We start from the raw sequence: 22,339 nt of genomic DNA, 5'->3' as shown, positions 1-22,339 counted from the left end.
ATATTTGAGAATGAAGAAAATTCTGCTAAAATTAAAAAGAAAAAGATCTGAAATATATGAAAATTATTCCAGATTAAGCAGTGCAAGGTTTGCCTCAGGGCAAAGCCATCGCATGGCACACTAAAGTCTCTTCCAAAGGTGTCTCATTGGTTCATTTGAATGATAGTGACAACCTTAAAGCAGGTCTGTGCCAGAAGACCTCTTCACAAAGCAATCTTCCAAGCAGAGAGACTCAAAATGAAATTAATGTATTTACCCTTTTTGTGCCAGTGGAAGGTGAATGCTGTATTTGGACAGTGTGCTCATGGCTTGCCTGGTGATGAGTATGGACTCAACTAAATAAAGATGGGAACATGAAACGACCTAGGGAGATTTAATTTCCATAAACAAGTGATATAAGTTCAAACAGAGTGAGTTAGTAGCTTAAAGCATGGTGACAAATGAGCTTGGCAAATGCTGGACAGATGAAGCAACTTTCTTGGCAACGTTGTTGGTTTTGAGATTTTTGTATTACACACTTAAGCTCTGTGAACTGAGCACTCTTCTGAATTAATTTATAGGGTATAAGGGAGTGATTTTTAACCACGGGTCTACAGACCCCTAGTGGTTGTTAAGAGTGTAATCATTTGGTATGGGCAATATCATTATTTTATGTTATTATTATTATTATTAATTTAGAGGATTGATTTTTTTATTATTATTATTAAAACAATTTCAAAATCTCAAAGATTCAAAATGTCAAAAGGTATATAAAATGTAAAAACATATTTAAAAATAACCATTAGCCAGTACTGCAGTACACTGAATAAATGTCACAGGTTTTCATAACTAAGATTGCAATCTGATTCTTCTAATGCAAATACAGATAACTACACACAAAAAAGCACAGAGACTGAACTTTAAAATGGGCTCATAACACAAACAGCTATAGCATGCAGACAAGAACTGTCAAAAGTTAAAACCTCTGCATTGTACCTTTGGTTGAATTGCTCCAACGGTTACCTTCAGAATAATGGGAAAGAGTCAGCAGGTTGACACATGAGGCCCCGGCCCCAGACCCAAAAACAGTAATGCGTAAAGGGTCACCCCCAAAGAAAGCAATGTTTTCACTTGTCCAGCGCAGGGCCTGGATTTGATCAAGAAGTCCATAGTTTCCCTTGGCTGCCTGGTCTCCTGTGCTCAAAAAACCTGCAGACAGAAGAAAGACTCAAATGAATGTTTGTGTGCATTGCAGTGCAATTTTAAATGCCTAACAAAGATTGAAAGCTATTGAAAAATTCAATAGCAAACTGCAGATGAAAGTACGTCACAGAAAGTGACAAGTTTCTTAAATGAGGGGAAACATTCTTCTCCCTCCCTGCCTCCATTTTTTTAACATCCATGAAATAGATGTTCACCTTAAGAGAACATATTTTTAATAGTTGTTATGTCTTGGATCTCACGGCTGGCCTCTCCTCCCCGGTAGACAACACAGAGTCTGTAACTTTTGGCTGAATGCAGACCATTTTAGCAGGCCTACTATTATTAATTAATCAATAAATAAATATAAATGAAATGAAATCAACCATACATACAGAGTTCAAGAAGTTCTTCAGGACTGTTACAAAACATAGAGAGCACGCTTTGTAGACTGCCTTTTAAGGCATTATAAGAATGATTTTATTTTACATGGTCAAATTCTAAGTCAGCATCACATGTATTCTTTGCAAAGTAGGCAATCCCAAAATACACTGTGACAAGTCAAAAAAATCTATTTAAGATAAAGTGAGATGGACACATTCAAAACAAGAGTAGTAAAACCCAGTATTTCTGTTTGCAATAGCTTAGCAACAAGCTAACAACAAACTACTGAAATCAGTAGCGATAACTATGTGCTTCATGTGAGGAAAGCTATTAGTGTTACAAACAGAGAACCCTGTTATGTGTAAAATCTGCCAAATCATGCCAGTTTATTTTGGTGTTATCTTAGCAACATGCTAACAGCAAAATACTGAAATCAGTGTCGATTAAAGACTCTTATGTGCCTTGTGAGTTTTGAAACAGATCCTTTATTATTCTTTGTTAACAGTGGTTCTTAATTCTAAACTACATAAAAAATATGATCCCTGCATGCTTAAAAAAAAAAGTTTGCTTTGGTTTGCTCTTCTTTGGTTTCGTCAGCCAACCGCAGCTCTCTGGAGTCACCGGAGCATGCAGCTGTTGTTTTACCCCCTGACTTCCACTTCAGTGCACTCAAATTAACACCAAAGTTTGTGGCAATATATTACAAGTGTCAGTGAAACAGAAGTAACCCAGTGTTTAATGAAAAACTAGTCAGTAACTACTTGACTAAGGTAACTTATGCTGGGAATATACATCCTGGGGGTGCTTGTGGAATAATGATTGTGTACATGTTCAGTGAATAGATGACCATGTGGGTTTAGTAATTGCCCTGACAGTCCCAGAACACATGAAAAATAATAAAGCAACGTGTTTCACAGTAAGCTCATTTACAGATATAGACAACAAGAAACAAAAGACTCTGAAATCACTGCGGTTCTGTACACAAGCACACACACAAATCCATCTGACCCTGCTTCCGCTCCCTTCCTTTTGTTAATTGAGTTCTTTATTAGATTTAATTAATCTAGTTGGGTTGGTACATCAAGAAGTTGATCTCCTGGAAGTGGCCGTCGAATACAAGCACGCATTTAATTGATTCCATTTAGCCAAGGCAGTGTGCAAAGCAAATCAAAAAAACAGGCACAGGCTCGAAAATGATTAGCAATCAAATGGTAGGCTGTCAGGTGCTCGTGCCTGCGGCGCAGAGCCTTGAGCACATTTGGCTGTTAACACTGGAAGGCAGTGGCCCACTTTCCATCCTCATGCATGCAGAGAGGTGCAATCCAATCACAAGGGAACAAAAGGGCCTCCCTCTGCTCGGACAGGGAATAGCCCGGGCTTGTGAATGGAAACGTATTTGGTACAATGTGGAGAAAACAGAGTCACAACAATGCACTTTAATGAGACAGCCAATAATTGTGGATTTTTATCACAGTAGTCAAGGAGAGGATTTGCTGTGTAAGCGGCATTGGCTCATTTCTATGAAACTGAGGGTCAGCGGGACACTGTCCAAGGCACTTCGGATGACAACAAGGGATGCACATTTCATACAATTTCACCATTAGCACTGTAAATGTAATCTTTAGCCAATCTCAAAATGAATATCCATTTTTTCATACTGCATACATCCACTTTACTTTCAAAATTTTAGGTTTCAGTATTCTATATGACATTTAATTAATTTTTATATCATCTATTCTCTCAAAAGACAATATTTCTGATGTATGACTTCAGGCCTTCAGAGTCCCTTCTTCAGATGATTATTAAATTTAAACTGCATAAGTTAAACTCATAAATAGGAACATTTCATTGCAAGCTATTCCTGTACAAGGTTACCAAGACTCAAATACAGACTGTTAAACCTTGAATGTTGTCAGACTAAGATAACAAACCTCACCTTTGTGAGGTGTAATCCACTTGCTGAATCATAACAGATATCAGGAAATTGGGAAACTGTCAAATAACATCTACAAAACTTAAATCATACCTGTAAAAAGCGGGTCGTTTCTACAAGTTTTCATACATGTCAAGGCACCCATTTCTGTAACCTGAAGCCCTACAGTGCAAGTTATATTGGGAACGGTCCAAACAGATAAATAAAAATGGAATCAGATTTTAATCTTTTGGTCCCCAAAGTGAAATTCACCACTAGTTTAAAATGCCACAGAGAGGCTTAGGTTCAAGTGCCATGTACTTAAATCAATTCCTGTTGGAACCCAAGCAGATGGTTTGAGATGTTAAATTAATCCCGGTTTTGAGTGGAGAGGGCCAGAAAAGGTACAAAAGAACGGGACCAACAAAAGAAAAGAAGTAAAACTGGAAGCAAGAAGAGACGGAAAGAGAAACAGGCATTATTGTATGTTTCTATCAGGGTTACAGATGAAGAGAGGTGGCGGCAGCAGCAGGTTCAGTCTCAGATATGTTGCATTAGAACATTTGCCAGTTCGGTCTCCCTTCAAAAAAAATATGTTGCAGCCAGACCATTGGCACTTTATTTGTCAGTTCTTTCTCTACTCACCCGGCAGTAAGAAAAAATTGGCCCTCCTGTTATATTCGTGTCCCTAAAAATATTAACAGTGTGACAACACCTTCGTACTTTCAATTCCCAACTCAAAATTATCATCCATTTCAGGGACTTCAAGAATAAAAGCAGATGCCATCTGTTCTCATACCACAGACTGGCACCGGAGAACGCAAGTTTCAAAACTGCAAGAGGTGACAAAATGCACTGCCAGAAGTTGGTTTGAAAAGGTTACAATCACAAACGATGGCTAGACGAGTCACTGCCTCAAGCTGAAAAGAGCTGTACTGCATGCTGATAATTAAGAAATACAGTGACCACAGATGGTATGAATTACTGGCTCTGAGCATTGTCTCCATCAAAGGAGATTAATACACTAGAGGTTGGCAGAGGCTAACGACAGGATCCACTACGGGATCCCGACTGAATTTGACTTGACAGACCTTTTCCTGTCTTTGTTGCTTTGATTTGCAGAATCATGAACCTAAAACTGCTGCTCTGGGCAAAATAGACAGAATTTTATTCAAACATTTTTTCTTAGGGATATTACATTAAAGTAACACACTTTCTTCTAGAAAAAAAAACAATTCCATCTCCTTCTATTTCCCTTCTCTCCAAGAAGGATGGATCAGTGACATGCTGAATGCTTTTCGTGTAGATATTTTGTGAAAAATAAACAATAATAAAAAATAAATGGCTGTAGAGTTTGCAACATTACTATGGAAAAAATGCAGTCCAAACAAATGATACAGTAAGACATGGTAAGCATCCCAGTGTAAATATAGGTAATTAAAGTTAAATGTACATTTCTTTAATTGAACGGATTATTGTATAACATCTAGAGACTGGATGTTGCATTATTTAGCATATATTACAGCTGTCAGATTCTTATCAGGTTAACATCCTTGTCAAATCCCATTTCAGTGGACTGTGCAAATAAAATTACCTCTAGGTAAGGCCTACAGATTGCTGACTTGGATAAAAATGCTGCAATAGCTGTTGAATACACATTTTAGTCACATAATGTAGTGTAACGTAAAAAAATAAAAAATAAATAAAAACATGGCAGAACAAACTTTATTTACTTTATTTACTTACTTACTTACTTAGAACAAACAATAACAAAGGCAAAACACACAACAAACATAGCCCAGACATAACAAACCCAGAAGTAGCACATAAAAAAAAAAAAAAAAAACATAAAAACATAACCAAGATGTATCACACACTTTAAATAAAGTAACATTTCTTAACTTAGACATACTGTAACATAATCCAGATAGCGTAAATGTAACACAACCCAGACATAACATAATCCAGATATAGATCACAACCTAGCGTAAAGTTACAACATATCATACCACAATGTAACAAAACCCAGACGTAACGGTGTAGCACATGAAGTAACTAAAGTAACATACCATAAATAGAATATATCAAAACACAAACATAACTCAGACATAACACATTCCAGATAGATCACAACCTAGCATAGCACAACACACCATAATGTAACATAACCCAAATGTAATGGTAGAGCACAAAGTAAAATACCATAAATAGGAAAGAAAACACAAACATAACTCAAACATAACGTAATACAGATGTAGATTACAACCTGGCATAAAGTAACAACATAACATAGCACATTCACAACATACCATAATATATATAACCCAGACATAATAGTGTAGCACATAAAGTAACTAACGTAACATACCATAATAGAGCATAAAAATACACAGATATATCTCAGACATAACCAGATGTAGCACATGAAGTTATTTTCATGGCAACCAGATACATTGCATAGCTGGTGCAATAAACAAGTTGATAATAATGCACAATGAAGATGTTTGTCAACACAATCTCTATGGAGGCTTTTATGAAGCAAATCAAAGAGTGAATTACTAATCGACTGTTTTAAAACAGACATCTGTTGGGTTAACGCAACAGATGAAAATACATGAACAAACATTTAATATTTTAAAATAAATTTGAAGAAATGTAGAACACTGAGCCGCTAAGACGGTTGCTTCCTATGGACCACCTTTATCTGATTTTCTGGGTCCAGAGTCATCAAGCATGGCATCTGAATCTTCATCTAACCTTTTCTGCTATTTCCAGATTTCACTGCAGTTTGTGTATACAAAAAAATAATATGAATATCCTTTTATGCCACACAGCCTATACCATAGGCTTTCCGCCCAAATGCAGATTCTTTGCGCTTCAACTTCTTGTGGGATCCATTATTAAGTTTAATTTGATTTATTTAATTTACTAACAAAAACTATTTAAATGTATTATTAACCACATCATATGTATAATTACTTCATAGTTAAAAACATAATGCAACATAACATATAACAACATAGGCAAGTGGAGCTGATGGCCTGATGTGGATGTGCCGTTTAAGCGTTCAGTAATGTGTTAATTACATTAGGTGCTTTCTGAGTAGCATGGGGGGCTTAATGAAGGCTAATGTAAATACTTTCTCTTCACTTATTCCACCTCGCTAACTTTGCTTAAGGGATGCACAGCATCTTCTGACATGGGCACAGAACTGCTGTGAATCTCCGGGAAACACCACAAATAGCTGTCCACCTGCAGTCCGTATGGTTTGAGCTGCTGGGGACAGATTTATTTCATGTATACATATGTGAATCTACAGAATTGGCTGGTTAAAATATGGCTTTGAATATATAACCTCATCAATTATACATTTTCATAATACAATCTTTACAAGCGAGAAAAAAAAAGGTTTAGGAGGTTTAGGAGGCATTAACCCTCTGGAGTCTAAGGGTATTTCTGGGGCCTGGAGAAGTTTTGTCATGCCCTGACATTTTATGCTTTTTTCAGTTTCTTATAAACATCGAAACGGTGTCTAATGTCACTGTAATCAGCACAAACTGGGCTATAATAATATTTGAGCAGCATGTATGTGCATGATTGTGTTTTTGAGAAGAAAAAAATGTAAACAACCCTCATGCAGGTAGAGAGAATAAGAATACAAATTATGGGGCTTTTTATTAGGATTTTAAAGTTTCTAGTACTGTTGTGAGCCAGTGTTTCCTGGTGCTTAAGCCTTGTTGAACCCTACACTATTGTGGACACCTTTCTTCAATAGCAAGACAAAGCATTAGAGCTTGTTTGAATTAAATTATAGAAGAAAAACAAGGAGAGTTTGATGACAGTCCCACAAGCACACAACACGTTTTTCAACTGTTACATTATCCGCCAAGCCGTTGTTTACTCTTTTCAGTAATTGGAAGGCTTTAAAGAGGTTTTACTTGTGATGTGCTACTGCATCTCTGACAAGTCTCCTCAGCAAGAGACTTGAGCACTCTATTGTCACCACTGAAGATGATGCTAATGATCACTGACAAAACAAGCCATGCATTTGATTTTTTCATTGAACAGGATTAAATGTTTTACATTTGGAATAAATAATTCAATCAATTTTTTCCCCCATTGGTCGGTGGACACAAATGCTGTTATTACCATGTTTTTTTTTTTTTTGTATGGAAAAAGACTCTTCAGAGATTCCTGTGTGTTCCACTGAACATAAAGAAAGAAAATAACAGCACTGAGTAAATAATAACAGAATTTTCATTTCCTTTAATATAATCCATCTTTATAGTAGATATTTTGAATCTGAATATCATTTAAATGCCTGACAAAACAAAATAGCTCTGTGTATGTACTGCAGAGCACAATCTCCAAGTTCAAACATAAACAGGGCGCAATAATTGTTCTTAAAATACTGCCATGCAACACACATAAAAGCACCAAACTGCAGCACAGCTTTCTTTGAAATGTGTTTCTTGGTAGTTGCATTGCTTCAAAACCTGATCCGAATTGTTAACCAGCTCCCTTTCCTTAGAAAAGAACAACATTTGCATACAGATAACAGCCTTCTGCGATCTAACACACACACACACACAGACACACTCACACTCACACTCCGAGCAGGATGGGGAAAGAGAGTGAGCGCGAGAGGGAGAATAAAACCTTTTCAAAAGAAGTGAGAGTCTAAAGATAGCCCTCCATCTTTTTTCCCCTCTTGCTCCTCTCCAGTGAACATCCTGGAAATATTCCTCTCCACTGACGTGTGAGAGCAAGAGAATGCAGTTGAGTGCCGTCTTCCAGGTTCTGGTGGCCCTATCGCTACAAAAAACACTGAACCAGAAAGTACTCTTATCTAACAGAGTACATCCAGATATTACAGACTTTATGTTGATAATGACACAAAGCTTTCCCGGAGACTGCAGGGAACACAGGCCTCCCCTATTCGGCGAGACTTACTCTCTTATGGCCATTTCTGGAAACTCCTTTAAAACACACTTTTTAGACTTCACTGTTTCTGCTACCTAACACTGCAAACATATGAATCAAAAGAGAGTTGTGTAATTTCTCTTCCTGAACTGTCATGAATAAATGTCATTTATTTTATGGTTTGAAAAACTCTTTATTTGTAATTTGTTTAAATATCATTTTATAATTTTATGATGTTTTTTTTTTATACTGGATAATCTACAACATCTATACATAAAATACATTTTAAAAAAGTAGAAAAAATAGATGAAAGCATGAGAAAAGTTTTCACATCTTCACATAGCAAAACAAAAGAAGCTGAAATATGTTTTAAATCAAATCTATCCTTGGGACATAAAAGTGACTGTAACTGAAGAAACACCCATGCATGACCTCAGAAACCCGCATGGAACCTGGAGGCAAGGTCTTACTAATGAGGCCAGAGGAAGTGGGGAATGATAACAAAAACACACAGCTCTGAAAGTGTCAGCAGGTGAACGTGCCGTCTGCAGTCAAGCGGCCTATCGCTGAGCTAGACACCATATGTTTGAAAAACTCAATTAGTGACGATCGTTGTCTATCAACACAACAAATCACGTAAGGGAAAAACTACACACACAAAAAAAAAATTCTTACAGCAGTGAAGTTAGAGAAATGTGCTCCGATATATTGCATGTGTTTGAGCCTGGCTTGCCTCTAGGGTCCAAAATTAACAAACAAACAAAAGCACAAACTGGCTTTTCCAACTATTTTGGACACAAAAAATAAAAATAAAGGGGAGAGAGTTTTAAGGACTCTTTAGGCATTTGCAGTTACAGTTGCTGTTCAACTGAGAGGCAGAGGCTAATTTGAATGTGATGTAAATGTGTGACACAGCGGTCTGTATTGCTTCTAAATATACAAGATAAAAACAAGTCCTGCAATTTTAAAACATTTTTTTTTGCCATCCTCACTTCAAGTTTTTCATGTCTCCTCTTTAAGCAATCAATCAATAAATCAAGCAAACATTAATTCAAGGGTTAGTTCAACCTGAAATGTAAACTCTGTCATCATATATTCATCCTCAAGTTTATAAGTAATAAGTTTACTCAAGTTTCTTTTTTCTGCTGAACATAAAAGAAGCTATTATAAAGAATGTGGGAAACCAAACAGTTCCTGGTTGCCATTGACTGATTTCACCCAAACGTCAATGGGGAGCAGCAACTATTTGGTTAACAACTTTCTTCAAAACAACTTCTAAAAAAAGAAGTTCACACAGGTTTGTAACAAGGGTGAGTAAATGAAAGCATTTGACATTTTTCGGTGAACAGGCCTTTAAACATGACTTCTTCATATCATTTGTAATGATATTTGTAACCAACAATCAGAAATGTTTAGTTGTTGGTTAAGTTTAGTCAAGTGTCCAGAGAGTCTGTCTGCATCCTACAGTTTAAGGTCTTTGCTGAATCAGAACTGAGAGAAGAGAGAGAGAGAAAAAAACACTGCAGCAACAAACAAAGCAATGGTTGTCAAGGCTTCAATATGGTGGTGCTGGAAGGCAAAACAATGTTACTAGCAAAATAAAAAAAAATGTGACATCATAACATTAACCAACAAAATTTCAAGTTGCTTTTACAGAAGTTCTCCGGACCACCAGGGGGAGGCCAAGGGCAGCTGCATTTCCAACGGAACTGAATGATCTAAGGACTCTTTAAATAACAAAGAAAAAACTTTGCAACAGACTTTAGAGCAGGTTTTTGAGTTGGTTTATAGCGCAGTCTATTTTCAGTTCCTCAAAACAGCAATATGTCAACAATTCGCCTCGTTTTGAGACCAGCACGCCCCTGAGTGCACAAATGGGCACGAATGCATTCGTTATTTAAACAACATGGCGCAGGACAGGGAAATGAGAACCGCGTCTGGCTGAAACTCTCAAAAACACTTACGCCACATTGTGCCAGGCGTATGATAAGGCCCTATGGGCCCTAAGTCCTTGCTCTATCATTTTGTAACTATTATACTTTTTTAACCTCATATTTTGCACTGAAGTTATTAAAACATGAAAAGACTAATAAATGAGGGGATTGCATCAGCATGAAAAGACCAGCAGACCAAATCTGTCTGGAGATCGGAGAGATGATCCCTTATTATTTGTACACAACCATGCAAGCCGTGCCAGAGCTCCAAACTTCCACCCCCACTCTTTGGCAAAGCCAGGTTTGCAGAGAGGCTCCTGTCTGTCAGATGCTTTTGGTGAAAGAGCAGAAAAACATGAGATGAGGTGTCAGAGAGGGCATGCAAGACGTTAAGGGAACAGTATTGAATGCTATCTCAGGGGCCACTGCGGTTAACCATGTTTGACAGCTGCAGTGGCTCAAGCCTGTACCTGAGTCGCTCCAGCCAATCAGAGCTCCCATGTCCGTGTCTGAACCTGCGGCCAGTGAAGCGCCAAAAAAGAGTTTAAGTGAATTCTGACACCCTCCCAGATTAAATGTCACAGAGTGTCACTGGGTCCTAATGCCCCACAGTCCTTCAATCATGGGTTGGATATGACTATCGACCCAACACTGCTGTCCCACAGATGCCTCGTTTTTGTCTTTGTTTATTTGTCCTCCTGTCTCAGGACAATCCAATGCAGAGAAATTCTTATCTACCCCAAAGATGTGAAAAATCTTTTTTTTAAAAAGTTCTTAAAAATGTCCTTATTTAGCGTGTTGTTAAGTTTAGAAAAACATGCTTTTAAATATATTTTGACAAATTGTTCTTTTTTGAAAAGCAATTGTTCTTTTTTTTCTATTTGAAAATAAGTAACCTGAACTAACCTTGCTTTATCATATAAAAGTCAAATGATGTGATATTTTACATAATGTAATGACCTTGACACACACATCGCGTTTCGTTATATGCATGTGTTGTGATGGATTTGCATCGCATTTCGTTATATGCATGTGTTGTGATGATTTGCAACACTTGTGTTGTCAAATTGATGAAGACGTTTTTTTTTTTTTTTTGCTGGTGTTTTTTCAATTTGCATGTGTTTTCTTAAATTGCAGCGCGTTGAGCACTCTCGGCCAGCGTAATTTTATTATGATTTGGTGCTCAAGAAACATTGTATTATTGACAAAACTGTGATATATCAAAAATCTTTGATGAATATAAAGGTCAAAAGAACAGCATTTACAGCATATGAAATAGAAATCTTCATAAATTACAAAAACTTGAATCCAAAATGACGACAACGGCCTCCAAATTTGAACAGCAGTGTAGCTCTAGAGTTACAGTATTTCGATGACTGTCACATTTTCCTTTAGTATTTTTTCCCTAAGGAACTGCAAGAGAAACACTTGAGGCCCAAATGAGGAAATTGATACTTCAGTGAAACAACTGAAAACTCCATTAGATCTTATAGTCTGAAAGAAGTGTACCTCTGTGCAGTTTTCCTCTAGGTAAGAAGCACTTTGATACACAGCAGGCCGCTGTCGATGTATCAACCATTATAACAATGGAAATGGTTGTTCAACAGCACCTAAGACATCTCGATTTGTAACAAAACTAACAATCAATAAATGGGTAACAGACACAAAAAGATGACTGGTAAATGAAAAATGTCTTCTGTATTGCACATCTAGAGTCATTAACGTAATGGATGCTGAATTACAACACCCATAACCCATAAAACCTCTTCACAAATGCGTTCTGTGGCTCTAACTCACTCTCTCTTCTGTCTGTCACCACACGTAAGGAACAGAGACAGTTTGTCCATAGATCTGGAACTGATAAGGGCAAAATAAAAGCAAATCACTGCCAAAACAAATCTGTATCAGAAAACACTGTCAACAGACGATTTATTCATGCAAAACAAGTATCACTTGGTATCGTCGGTGAATACCTAAACATTCAAATTCACAAGTTGCCATCCGGTTGATAGAGACTTTGACAAGTGAACTACTTCGGTCTGTCAATCAAACGCCTCTACAAAGAAAAATGTTCTTTCAATAAATGTTTATATTCTGATCTCAACAGCTGAGTGAACTCATCTTAAATGGCTGAAAATCATCTTTCAAGCAATCCAGAGCAAACACAAACCTGAAAACGGTCGATCGTAACATACAGTATAAAGATAGAAACAATACATCGACACACTACATAACGAGCCCCTGAAAGAACAGCCGCATAGTAAGAAACAACATCTATCAATTAAGCATGCTTTCTCCTGCCACTCTTTGAAGACGCACCACAAATTCACATTTGTGTTGCACTTGCATCATAAATGAATCATAAGGCAGCCATTCCCGTTTGATTGTATTAGTATTGCAAAAATCCTGATGGATTCTGTTGCTTCAAAGGCGCCCATCTAAAAGACTTCAGGCGGGCTTTGGAAATGCACAAATCTAGCAGGCTCTTAAAAATTTAACAGAGACAGAGACCTTCTTCTGGGACCGCCTGTCAAACCTGTCCTAATATGTGAGATACACAAACAACTCGCATTGCAGCATATAGTAAAGGCTCGTCTCTCAGACCCTGACAACTGCGGGTCTGGGCTTTGTTACCTCAGACAACAAACTCTCATATGCATCATTTGTTTACATACACACCTGTGCACATCATACTGACGCACACACAGAACGGCACAGTTGGTCTGATCCTTATAACGTACTGAGAAACAGAATCCATTTTTAACTTAGAAATGCAACATTTGAGTGAAATACTATTTGAGAGCTTGGGAATTCAGGCAAAAATTTTTTTGGATCATTTGACATTTGATGTATTTTAGTGTTTCATTTGTTGGACAGATAGACTTTTGAATTGGCTCCCTTTTAGTCAAAGATTTGGAATTTAATTTGAAATGACAGGAAATAAAAATTTAGAAAATTGCAATTCAAAGAAATTCAGAAGTTTGTTAGTCCAAAAAGTAGGCATATACATCAATAAAAGTGATTGACTTATTCCCCATATGTTGTATTTCTAGCATGTACAGTAAATAAAATAAAATGTATTATTTTATTTTAAATAAAAAAACTGAATAATAATTCCAACTAAAGTATAACTAAAATAAAATAAAATGTATTATTTAATTTTACTTAAAAAATCTAAATATTTTGTAACAATTTCAAGAATTTTGATTAGTCAAAATACTATAATACATGCACAGTGCATCTAAATGAGGCAAATGGTTTAATATAATCATAATTCTAATAATGTATGACTAATAACTTATTTCTAAATAAATTATTTCTGCAAATACCCCATATTTTGTAATATGTTACCTAGGATCACAAATATATATATATATATATAGAAAAAAATATATTACAAAATTGCCTTTAAAGTTGCCCAAATTAAGTTCTTAGCAGTGCATATAAACAATCAAAAATTACTTTTTGATATATTTATGGTAGGAATTTACAAAATATCTTCATGGAACATGATCTTGACTTAATATCCTAATGATTTTGGCATAAAAGTAAAAAAATGTATCATGTCGCTTTGGATAAAAGCGTCTGCTAAATGACTAAATGTAAATGTAAATGTGATCATTTTGACCTATATAATGTATTATTGACTATTGCTACAAATATACTCATGCTACTTATGACTGGTTTCGTGGTCCAGGGTCACATACTGAAATAAAATAATAAATAAAAATGAAATTATAAAAATGCATACATTTTCTAACATTCAAGATCTCTGATAATTAATCAAAATATTTCTGCATATTAAAAGACATGCTCTTTTTTTTTTCTAAATAAGACGAATGGATTAACTGCTTTTATCTTTATCCACACAAAGTCATTAAAAAAGAATACAAACATAAAATCCTGAACCAAAGAGACATCATTTTACAAAAGCAGATGCCTCATTAGTTGGCCTGTATTTTTACTGGTGCTGTAAAACAGCAGGCTGACCGGGTGAATGTGTGCTGGGGTGGGTCACGAGGGGACCATTAACATTGACTGTTAGATTCAGCTCATGGCTTTCATTGAGCGTGACCAAATCTCTGTCAGAATAAGAATGCTGAAAGTCGAAAGGCGAGCTGATACGACACATACAGCTGGGAGACTGGCATCTTTCAATGATGTGGCATTTCTGAGTGCCCACAGGAGACTCCTCTCCAAACAAGCACCACGCCACATGCCTATAAACAATTCTCACTCTCCCGGAGAACTGCCAAATGCATAGATTAAACTGGGAAAGATGCAAAACCTGCTGTGGGGAACGGACAACGTCACCTTAAAATGTCTTGATGGATAAAAAAAATCACACACAATAAAAGGTCAGTACTTTTCACAGATTCAGGGGTGAATTTTCAAGGTTTTGAGATGAGATGAAAGGTCTGAGGACAGGATTTATTCCTGAGGCACCTTTTCAGACTCACAAGTAAGCAACACGATCTACAGTAGAGACGAAAATGGGCAAATCAGTCCTCCGAGCAGCCAGAAGATCTATCAAACACCTTGCCTGGCCTTCACTGGCACCCTTCTGGCCATTAACTTCTTCGGTGTGCGAAAAAAAAAAAAGGCCAAATTGCCAAGTTCAAGCTTCTTCCTACTTTCAGACGCTTCCTGGGACGACCTGTTTGGTTTTGATCAGCCTCAAAAGAACAGAGACTGGGTGTTTAGCCAAAGTGACGAGGATGCCAGCACATCTCGCAATTACAATTACCCAATATTTACTGCGGGCAAGGCTTTGAATTACCTTCAATTATCTTTTCCCGCTAAAAGATTTAGAAACCTTTTATTTTTTCTCCAGAGAAAGGGGAAAGGGCAGATAGCAAATAGCTCCAAGGTAAACTCAAGTCCCTCCATACTACATGTGAAAAGATTACGGTGTTTATGAGGAAATAAAATGCAATCCAAGGGCAGGCTGAATCCATAACAGATAAAGGTGGGTTCAAATAGCTAACATTCCTATTCATAGAAAAAAGCTTTGAGATTGGGAGCACTGCTTTTTATCCTATATGATTTTATGATTTATATGAGTGATAGAAACAGAGAAGTGAAAATGACATATTCCGTATCGAGGGTTAAGTGCAGGGAGGTTGATGATGAAATGGCTTTTATGCTTGGAGAGAGATTTCTGCCATAGACATAAAGGAACTGAATCATTTCATTACACTTCATGCTGAAGAATAAACAATATGGAGAGCAGACAAATCACTTATAAATATTAGTTGTGTTTCGCTTGTGAATTTGTTATTTAAGTGAATATTGTAAACGAATAATTCTTTACTTCTGTGCAGACCGCAGCTGAGTAACCTGTGAATGAATCTTGTTCATAAATCATTCTTGTTTATGGTTTAAGCTTGTAATGGTGTAACCATTGTTGGGGAGTTATTTTTTGAAGTAATGTATTACAACAACCACTTGCGTTTCTTTTTATGGAAAGTAATGCATTACATTACCTTTCCTGGGCTTACTTTTTATATCTTAATAACAAAAAAGTAATGCGTTACTTTTAGGGGTATAACGGTACGTGTATTCGTACCGGACTGTTTCGGTACAGGGCTTGGAATTTAAAAAGTATTTTAAAAAAGTGTAAACAAATGGTTAAAAAAAGTTTATAGTATTGAACAACCTGCAGTTTAATGTTTGCATTTCTTTCCCCTACTGTACCAAAAATGAACCGAACCGTGACTTTAAAACTGAGGTACGTACCGAACTGTGATTTTTGCGTACTGTTACACCCCTAGTTACTTTATTACTACCTGTAATGCATTACCCCCAACACTGCGTGTAACCTACAGAAAGTGCTCTGAATGAATCAAATCAGAATAAATCCTTTCAGTAAATAGAAAACTTTAAACCACTGGAATGGGTTAAATTCTCCACCACTTATAAGCATAAAAATGCTGTAATGAAAAATGCAAATATTTCAGTCCTAATTGAACTGTTCTGAATGAGCTCATTGAGAAATGAACAGCGGTTGCTGAATTGTTCATGCTTATGGCCTTAGAAAACCACGCTGACCTCCCTTCAAGTTCACAGAATCGATGCCGAGTGACTATGGCGACCGCGGCTTTGAATGGTGGCCTGGGAGGCTTAGTGCCAGTCAAAGTTTTGTGTAGAGGAAACGCCACAGCATGTTGATTTAGAGGTGTAGAGGAAAGAGAGAGAGAGAGTGAAAGAGAACACTAGTGAGATAATTGTCTCCCATATGCACTTACAAAACTGGCAGGCCAGCAGTGACTTGGCCTCCCTCAACCCATACAATCTCACATCCTGTTCTGATGTGCAAATATGGAAATGTGCAAAGTGCTGATTCTAGCCAATATCACACGGAATGTTCAGACTAGAGGAAAGGTCAGAGGCAGTGAACGAGTAGACTGACTGTCAATCTATGGATGAGTCAGTGTTAAGTACACAGACAAGTTAATTATGTTTTGCGTCCAATAAAAAAGAGCCATAAGAGACTGTGTAGGTGAGACACACACAAAATAATGATTAATCCAGTGCTGAAAAAGAATGAGCTTTATATGGAACTCAATATATATTTCTGAACTATATATATATATATATATATATATATATATATATATATTACCACAAAAAAAGTCAGGAGCCCAGTAAAAAAAAAAAAAAAGTAATTTGATTCAGGAAAAAAAAGAAAACAGAAAAAAGATTAAGATATATAATTCAAATATAATATAACAAAATATTAGATAAATAGTAATATAATATTTAATTTAATGAATTTCAACTCAGGTCATAACACATATATTTTTTTCTTAACCTGGTAAAATTTAGGCTTTCATTCATTTGGTTTAGAGAAAAAAATTAAAAGAAATGTATACAATCCCAATAATTTTTAAAACAATAATAAAATAAAATATACATTTAATGAATATTGTTGATTAACATACGTTTTACTTCATAATTTCTGAACACACGTTTTTTTGTTGTTATTGCTTTTATAAACTTGATGTACAGAAAAAAAATTGATAATATATATAATGCCAATTTTAAAAATTCTAGTACCAGTATGCTGTGCAACTCTTGCGGCCTTATATTCTAATATTCCGGACTACAAACTAAATTCTGATGGGCCTAATGCACCTGTCGAGAGCCTAGGACACAAAACGAACACTCTGTTTCAGATATATCATAAACAAACAGGAAGCTGCTAAAAAAGGGCTTTCAGTCCCAGGAACAAACAGCACAGATGCATCTTAACCATTCAAGCAACCCAGGAGAGATGTCCTTCACCTTACCAGCTGACCAACAGCATGACGCTTTCACAGCAAAACTATTCCAATTTACAAGCCTGCTGTAACACCCAGTGCTCCCATTGGCCACGTTTCCATTAGCTGGCTACTTTAGTTCATGCTTCACAACTGCACTTCCTGTGGGGGAACATGGCAACAAGCAAACACAGCGGACGGATACTGAATCAAACTCACATGCACAGCAAGACGGCAGCTTTAAATTCTTCCGCTAAACACCTGCTGCTGTTGAAGGTGACAAATTTGTGGCAGAGCGTCCAAACCATTACATTTTCGTGACAACCTCCGCATGGTGACAAAACACAGCCAGGTGGGAATGCCTTACTGCTGCGAATAAACATTATTATCCATTTTGCAAAGTAGAAAATGCTCAGTCTACTGTGGTCAGCTTAATTGAAATTTTGTACCACGGGGACATAAAAAACATTTGACATCTAAATAAAAAAACAAACAGTACAGAGAACACAAATGGTGTGCCTCCACAAAAACAGGCAATGAATAGCAAGCCAAAATAAAATGCTCTATTGTGTAATATCTCAAATCCCAGTTGGAGTTTCTTTGCAAATTGTGTCTCTCCATATGATCCTTCCTCGGAGGTCATACGTTCAATACACAGCTAAAATATTCTAATTGAGTAATTACGTCCAGCTGTGGCCAAACTATCTGGTCTGTTCATTTAATGGTACTAAACAAAAGACATAAAACATGCAAGGCAGCGTGCTGAGTTTCCTGCCATCACATCGAAACTTCCAACCATCTAATAGAACTATTTGAGACGTTTAAGCAGCGCTTCACCCATTAACATGAATAGATTCTAATGGCTAGACAAATTGTGTTCACATGTGACAACTTTAATGCAGGATCCTGACAATGATATTTTGAGTGCAATATTTCCACAATATTACCCATAATTAAGTGGAAGTGGTCTAATCGGCGGCTCTCGGCGAGGTGGTGTAAGCGAGAAGCTCAACATGTGACTCAAACAACTCTAACAAGGTCAACAGGCATGCCCGCATAAAATACGACAATTCATTTCACAATGCAGTGCTGGAATTCTACTGTTTCACATCTGGAGGTGTTTCTGGCAGCTGGAGGTCTTTTGTTTGAGGGGAATAATTATGATCGTAATTCGGATGTCAGCTCGTACACTACATTCATAGAGTCCAAACTTTGGCATTTCTGTCACATTTCATTGGTGGACTGATCATTATTTGATAGATAGATAGATAGATAGATAGATAGATAGATAGATAGATAGATAGATAGATAGATAGATAGATAGATAGATAGATAGATATACACAAAGACTGTATGAAATATTTACTCCTATCCTGATACATTACATGCACCCTTTCTGCCCACATAAGTATGTTTTAGAAAAAAAGGACAATTTATTTGACGTGACCAAACACGATAGTTCAACACACACATCTTTGACCTAAGCGGAAGAAAGGAGCCAGTGGCGGCCGAGTCATTATAAATCATCTTGGCAGACAAAAGCAACAGATTAATAGATAATCTTGGTGGGCTTTTCTGAGTTTTCTAGCGTTTCCTGTTCTGAAAGGTTAATTGGGACTGGGAGAGAGGAGTGAGTCACCCAGAAGGCAGATTTCAAGCGGCACTGACATTCTTGCCTGTTATAAGGGAGCAGAGTGTGTGTGGATAAGACATCAATGCCTTGCGGAGGGAGATGGATAGCGACGGAGAGAAAGAGAGCAAAAAGAGAAAAGAAATACACACACGATAAATGATTATTTTGCCAGACAACATTCCTCCTCAGAGAGGGAATGAGAAAAAGACAAGGAGGACAAGGGAGGAATTGTGGGGGTGAGAGGGACAGACGGCAGGCTTGAAAGCAGAAGATGTAATAATGCGGAGAACAGGAGGAAAAAGCAGACTGTCAGGGGTTTCTCTGGGATCTGCCCACCACTTTAATTCTCACACAGAGCAATATGATTAGGTTGCCGGTCCCAGGCTGTAAAAAGACAACCTTGCCAGAGAAGGACGACTGGCTTGAAGGAGAGAGCTCATAGGTGAAGAGGACAGACTTTAGGCTCTGAGGGTGACCTTGTGTAGCGCTAGATTAGTCAACTATGACAGAACAACTTCGCTTAGCCAAGCTGACCTTTAAACAGCACTGTTTATGGATATGCATGTTTGAAGGGAGCTGAAGTCTTGCTTTCTTGTTGCAAATTAGTTGTGCAAAAACTTTTTGCATCCTCACGCTGAATCAAACAGGCTGCTGCTACCGTTTCCTTAAGACTTATGCAAATGAGCTATGTTGTAATTGGCTACTGAACTACATAGAAATATCAAAGAGATTCAGAAAAGCATTTGGCAAAAAGGACTGGACAATTTTTTCAGGGATGCTCAATATATCTGTACCATATGTGCTGTATTTGATATATTTCTATCCAATGGAATTGTACATTTATATATCACAACTTTAAAATATATATTTATAAATAAATATTTTTAAAGATTACATTTAACAGTGTATTCAAATTGTATATTTATGGATCAGACATCAGCAGGGGCGTAGCACCAAATTTTGGGCCCTGGGTAAAAACCATCTTGCTGGGCCCCCAATACCATAGTGATACCAATAGGTAAGGTATTGCATTTTTATCATAAAAACACTTAAAATGTAAACAAAATAGGCCACACTCTGATTAATATATTTTTGTTTTATTGTCGAAAGTACTACTTACTGAGATGACAAAAGGTCTAGCAGGTCCAAACCTGGACTAAATCAAATATACTGTAAAGCAGTTCTGAAAATGACCATACCAAATGAGAAAAACTTTGGTCTGAAACACAAACTAAATAATGTCAGTTTTTACTAAATGCCCATTGACGGGTCTTTGCATGCGCAAATTTGCTGATCAGGTCTTTAAAGTCCAGTTTTTTGCTAGTATTTGAACAATAGTTTTCCTGTGCTTATCAGTAAGAGTTGTTGGCCATAATCCTGGGTCCTCTGACAATCCCTCTCCAGTATCCCTAAGTCTCTCATTCTCTTCTCTTTCCTCTTCAGCTCTGTCCTCCTGCTCCTGACTACCTTCATCACATTCTTCACTTTCCCTCTGATCACTTATATGAATATCAACCTCATCTTCTATTTCTGCCTCTGCTACAAGAGGAAATAAGCAAAATGGGTACATTGTTATTGTACACATTTAAACTTTAAACTGTAAACTTTAAACTGTAATTAGTAATTACACTTTAAAGTTTAAATGTGTACAATAACAATGTACTAATTTTGCTTATTTCCTCTTAACACTTAATTACTAATTACTAAGTGTTAAAAAGCTCACCTTGTCTCACTGTCACACTCACATCCACCTCACTGTCACTGCTTTCACCTAGCCATGATGAGGGGCCTGCTGCTGCAGGGTCTGACTCTGAAACTGAAATATATGGCTTCAAATGGTTGCTAAAATATCCTTTATTGTCACAATACCTTTTTTTAAAGTGTAGGCTAAGTACAAGATAATTGATGATTATTTGTCTGTTTAAAATAAATGCAGACTAGACTATAGAATCACAGGGTAAACTAACCGCCAAACTAGACATTCAGTCTTTGAATTATGTTTTAAAATAAGTCATTTTTCAATCATTAAGATGTGCATTATTATACTGAGAACAATCCTGTACTTAATGTAAGAGCGTGTGCGAGCTAATTTGCATAACAATACGGTAAAATAGGCGCTAACGATCTGTGTTTTCTCGGGTGTTAGATTTTGACAATGGAGGGAAATATACAGTGTTTTCATGTAAACTTCTGACTCTGAGAGTGGGGAGAACTGCAGCAGAAGAGGAGACAAGCGTTTAGGCAGCTGCCTGGAGTGGCAGTGTGTTGAGCTCCGTCTGCTTCTCACTCCCTGTTATTTACGTAAGGGATAATGTATAACGTTAGATTACATTATCCTCCGCTTCGTGTCGGGGTCCTGTTCAGCCTGTCAGGGTTGTTATTCGCTATAACGACCGCCTCTCTATACATTATCCCGCTTATTACATAGCTACCCACAAAATAAATAATTTGCCACGAATTATTGATTTAAAAAGGAGTTTATTGATTTAAAAACGATTGTATTGCTTCCGCCAAAGAAAATAGTCCGTTCCGCGTCCATAGCAACGCGCTGTTTTTCATGGCAACGGTCTGTTATACTTCGCAGCGGTCTGTTATCAAGAAATAACAGACCGCATTCTACATTGGAATTCAGCCAAGCCATGTAATAATCAGAAACATTGTTTGCTCGCTATGAAGGGTGTGATACTATAAAGTATTGGTATATTATTCATAAATGCAAACATAAATGTATGCTATTCTACCGGGAGTAGATATTTATGTTAAAACAATGTCAATGCTTGATGATGCATTTGGAGCTCACCTCTCTTTTCAAAAAAATTTGTGAGCAACTGCTTGCCCTCATTTGCCCTTCTCTCTTTATTCTGCTTCTCTTTTCGTTTTTGAGCCCCTGATATTCCTTTCTTAAGGAGAGACATGACTCTTCACGGCTCACTCCAGCTCCTGTCTCATCAACTGATTCAATCACCGCGGGTCCGCAGCAGAAGCACCTGACCTGCGGGTCGTACCATTTGCATTGATTCGAGAGGGGTGTGGGGCCCTGCACAGCATGAAAATGACTTTTTTATACCAAACCAGCGCCTAACTACAAGTTTAGTTTTGCACAGGAACTTTT

At 37.1% G+C, this 22,339-nt stretch overlaps 1 protein-coding gene across 5 annotated transcripts in view; it reads right to left on the bottom strand.

The window, feature by feature from the left end:
• The window catches only part of LOC132126048 (neuroligin-1-like), a 284,712-nt gene that overhangs the window by 6,548 nt on the left and 255,825 nt on the right, over nt 1–22,339 (bottom strand). For all 5 annotated transcript variants that reach the window (XM_059537039.1, XM_059537043.1, XM_059537044.1 and 2 more), the window contains one exon: nt 976–1,188. In XM_059537039.1, coding sequence (XP_059393022.1) covers nt 976–1,188 — 213 coding nt within the window. The remainder of the gene's footprint in view (nt 1–975; nt 1,189–22,339) is intronic.

Source organism: Carassius carassius, chromosome 44 (assembly GCF_963082965.1).
Source record: "Carassius carassius chromosome 44, fCarCar2.1, whole genome shotgun sequence".
In the NCBI taxonomy this organism is placed as follows: domain Eukaryota; kingdom Metazoa; phylum Chordata; class Actinopteri; order Cypriniformes; family Cyprinidae; genus Carassius; species Carassius carassius.
Note: the sequence above shows the minus strand (reverse complement) of the source record. Positions and strands in the feature narration are given on the sequence as shown.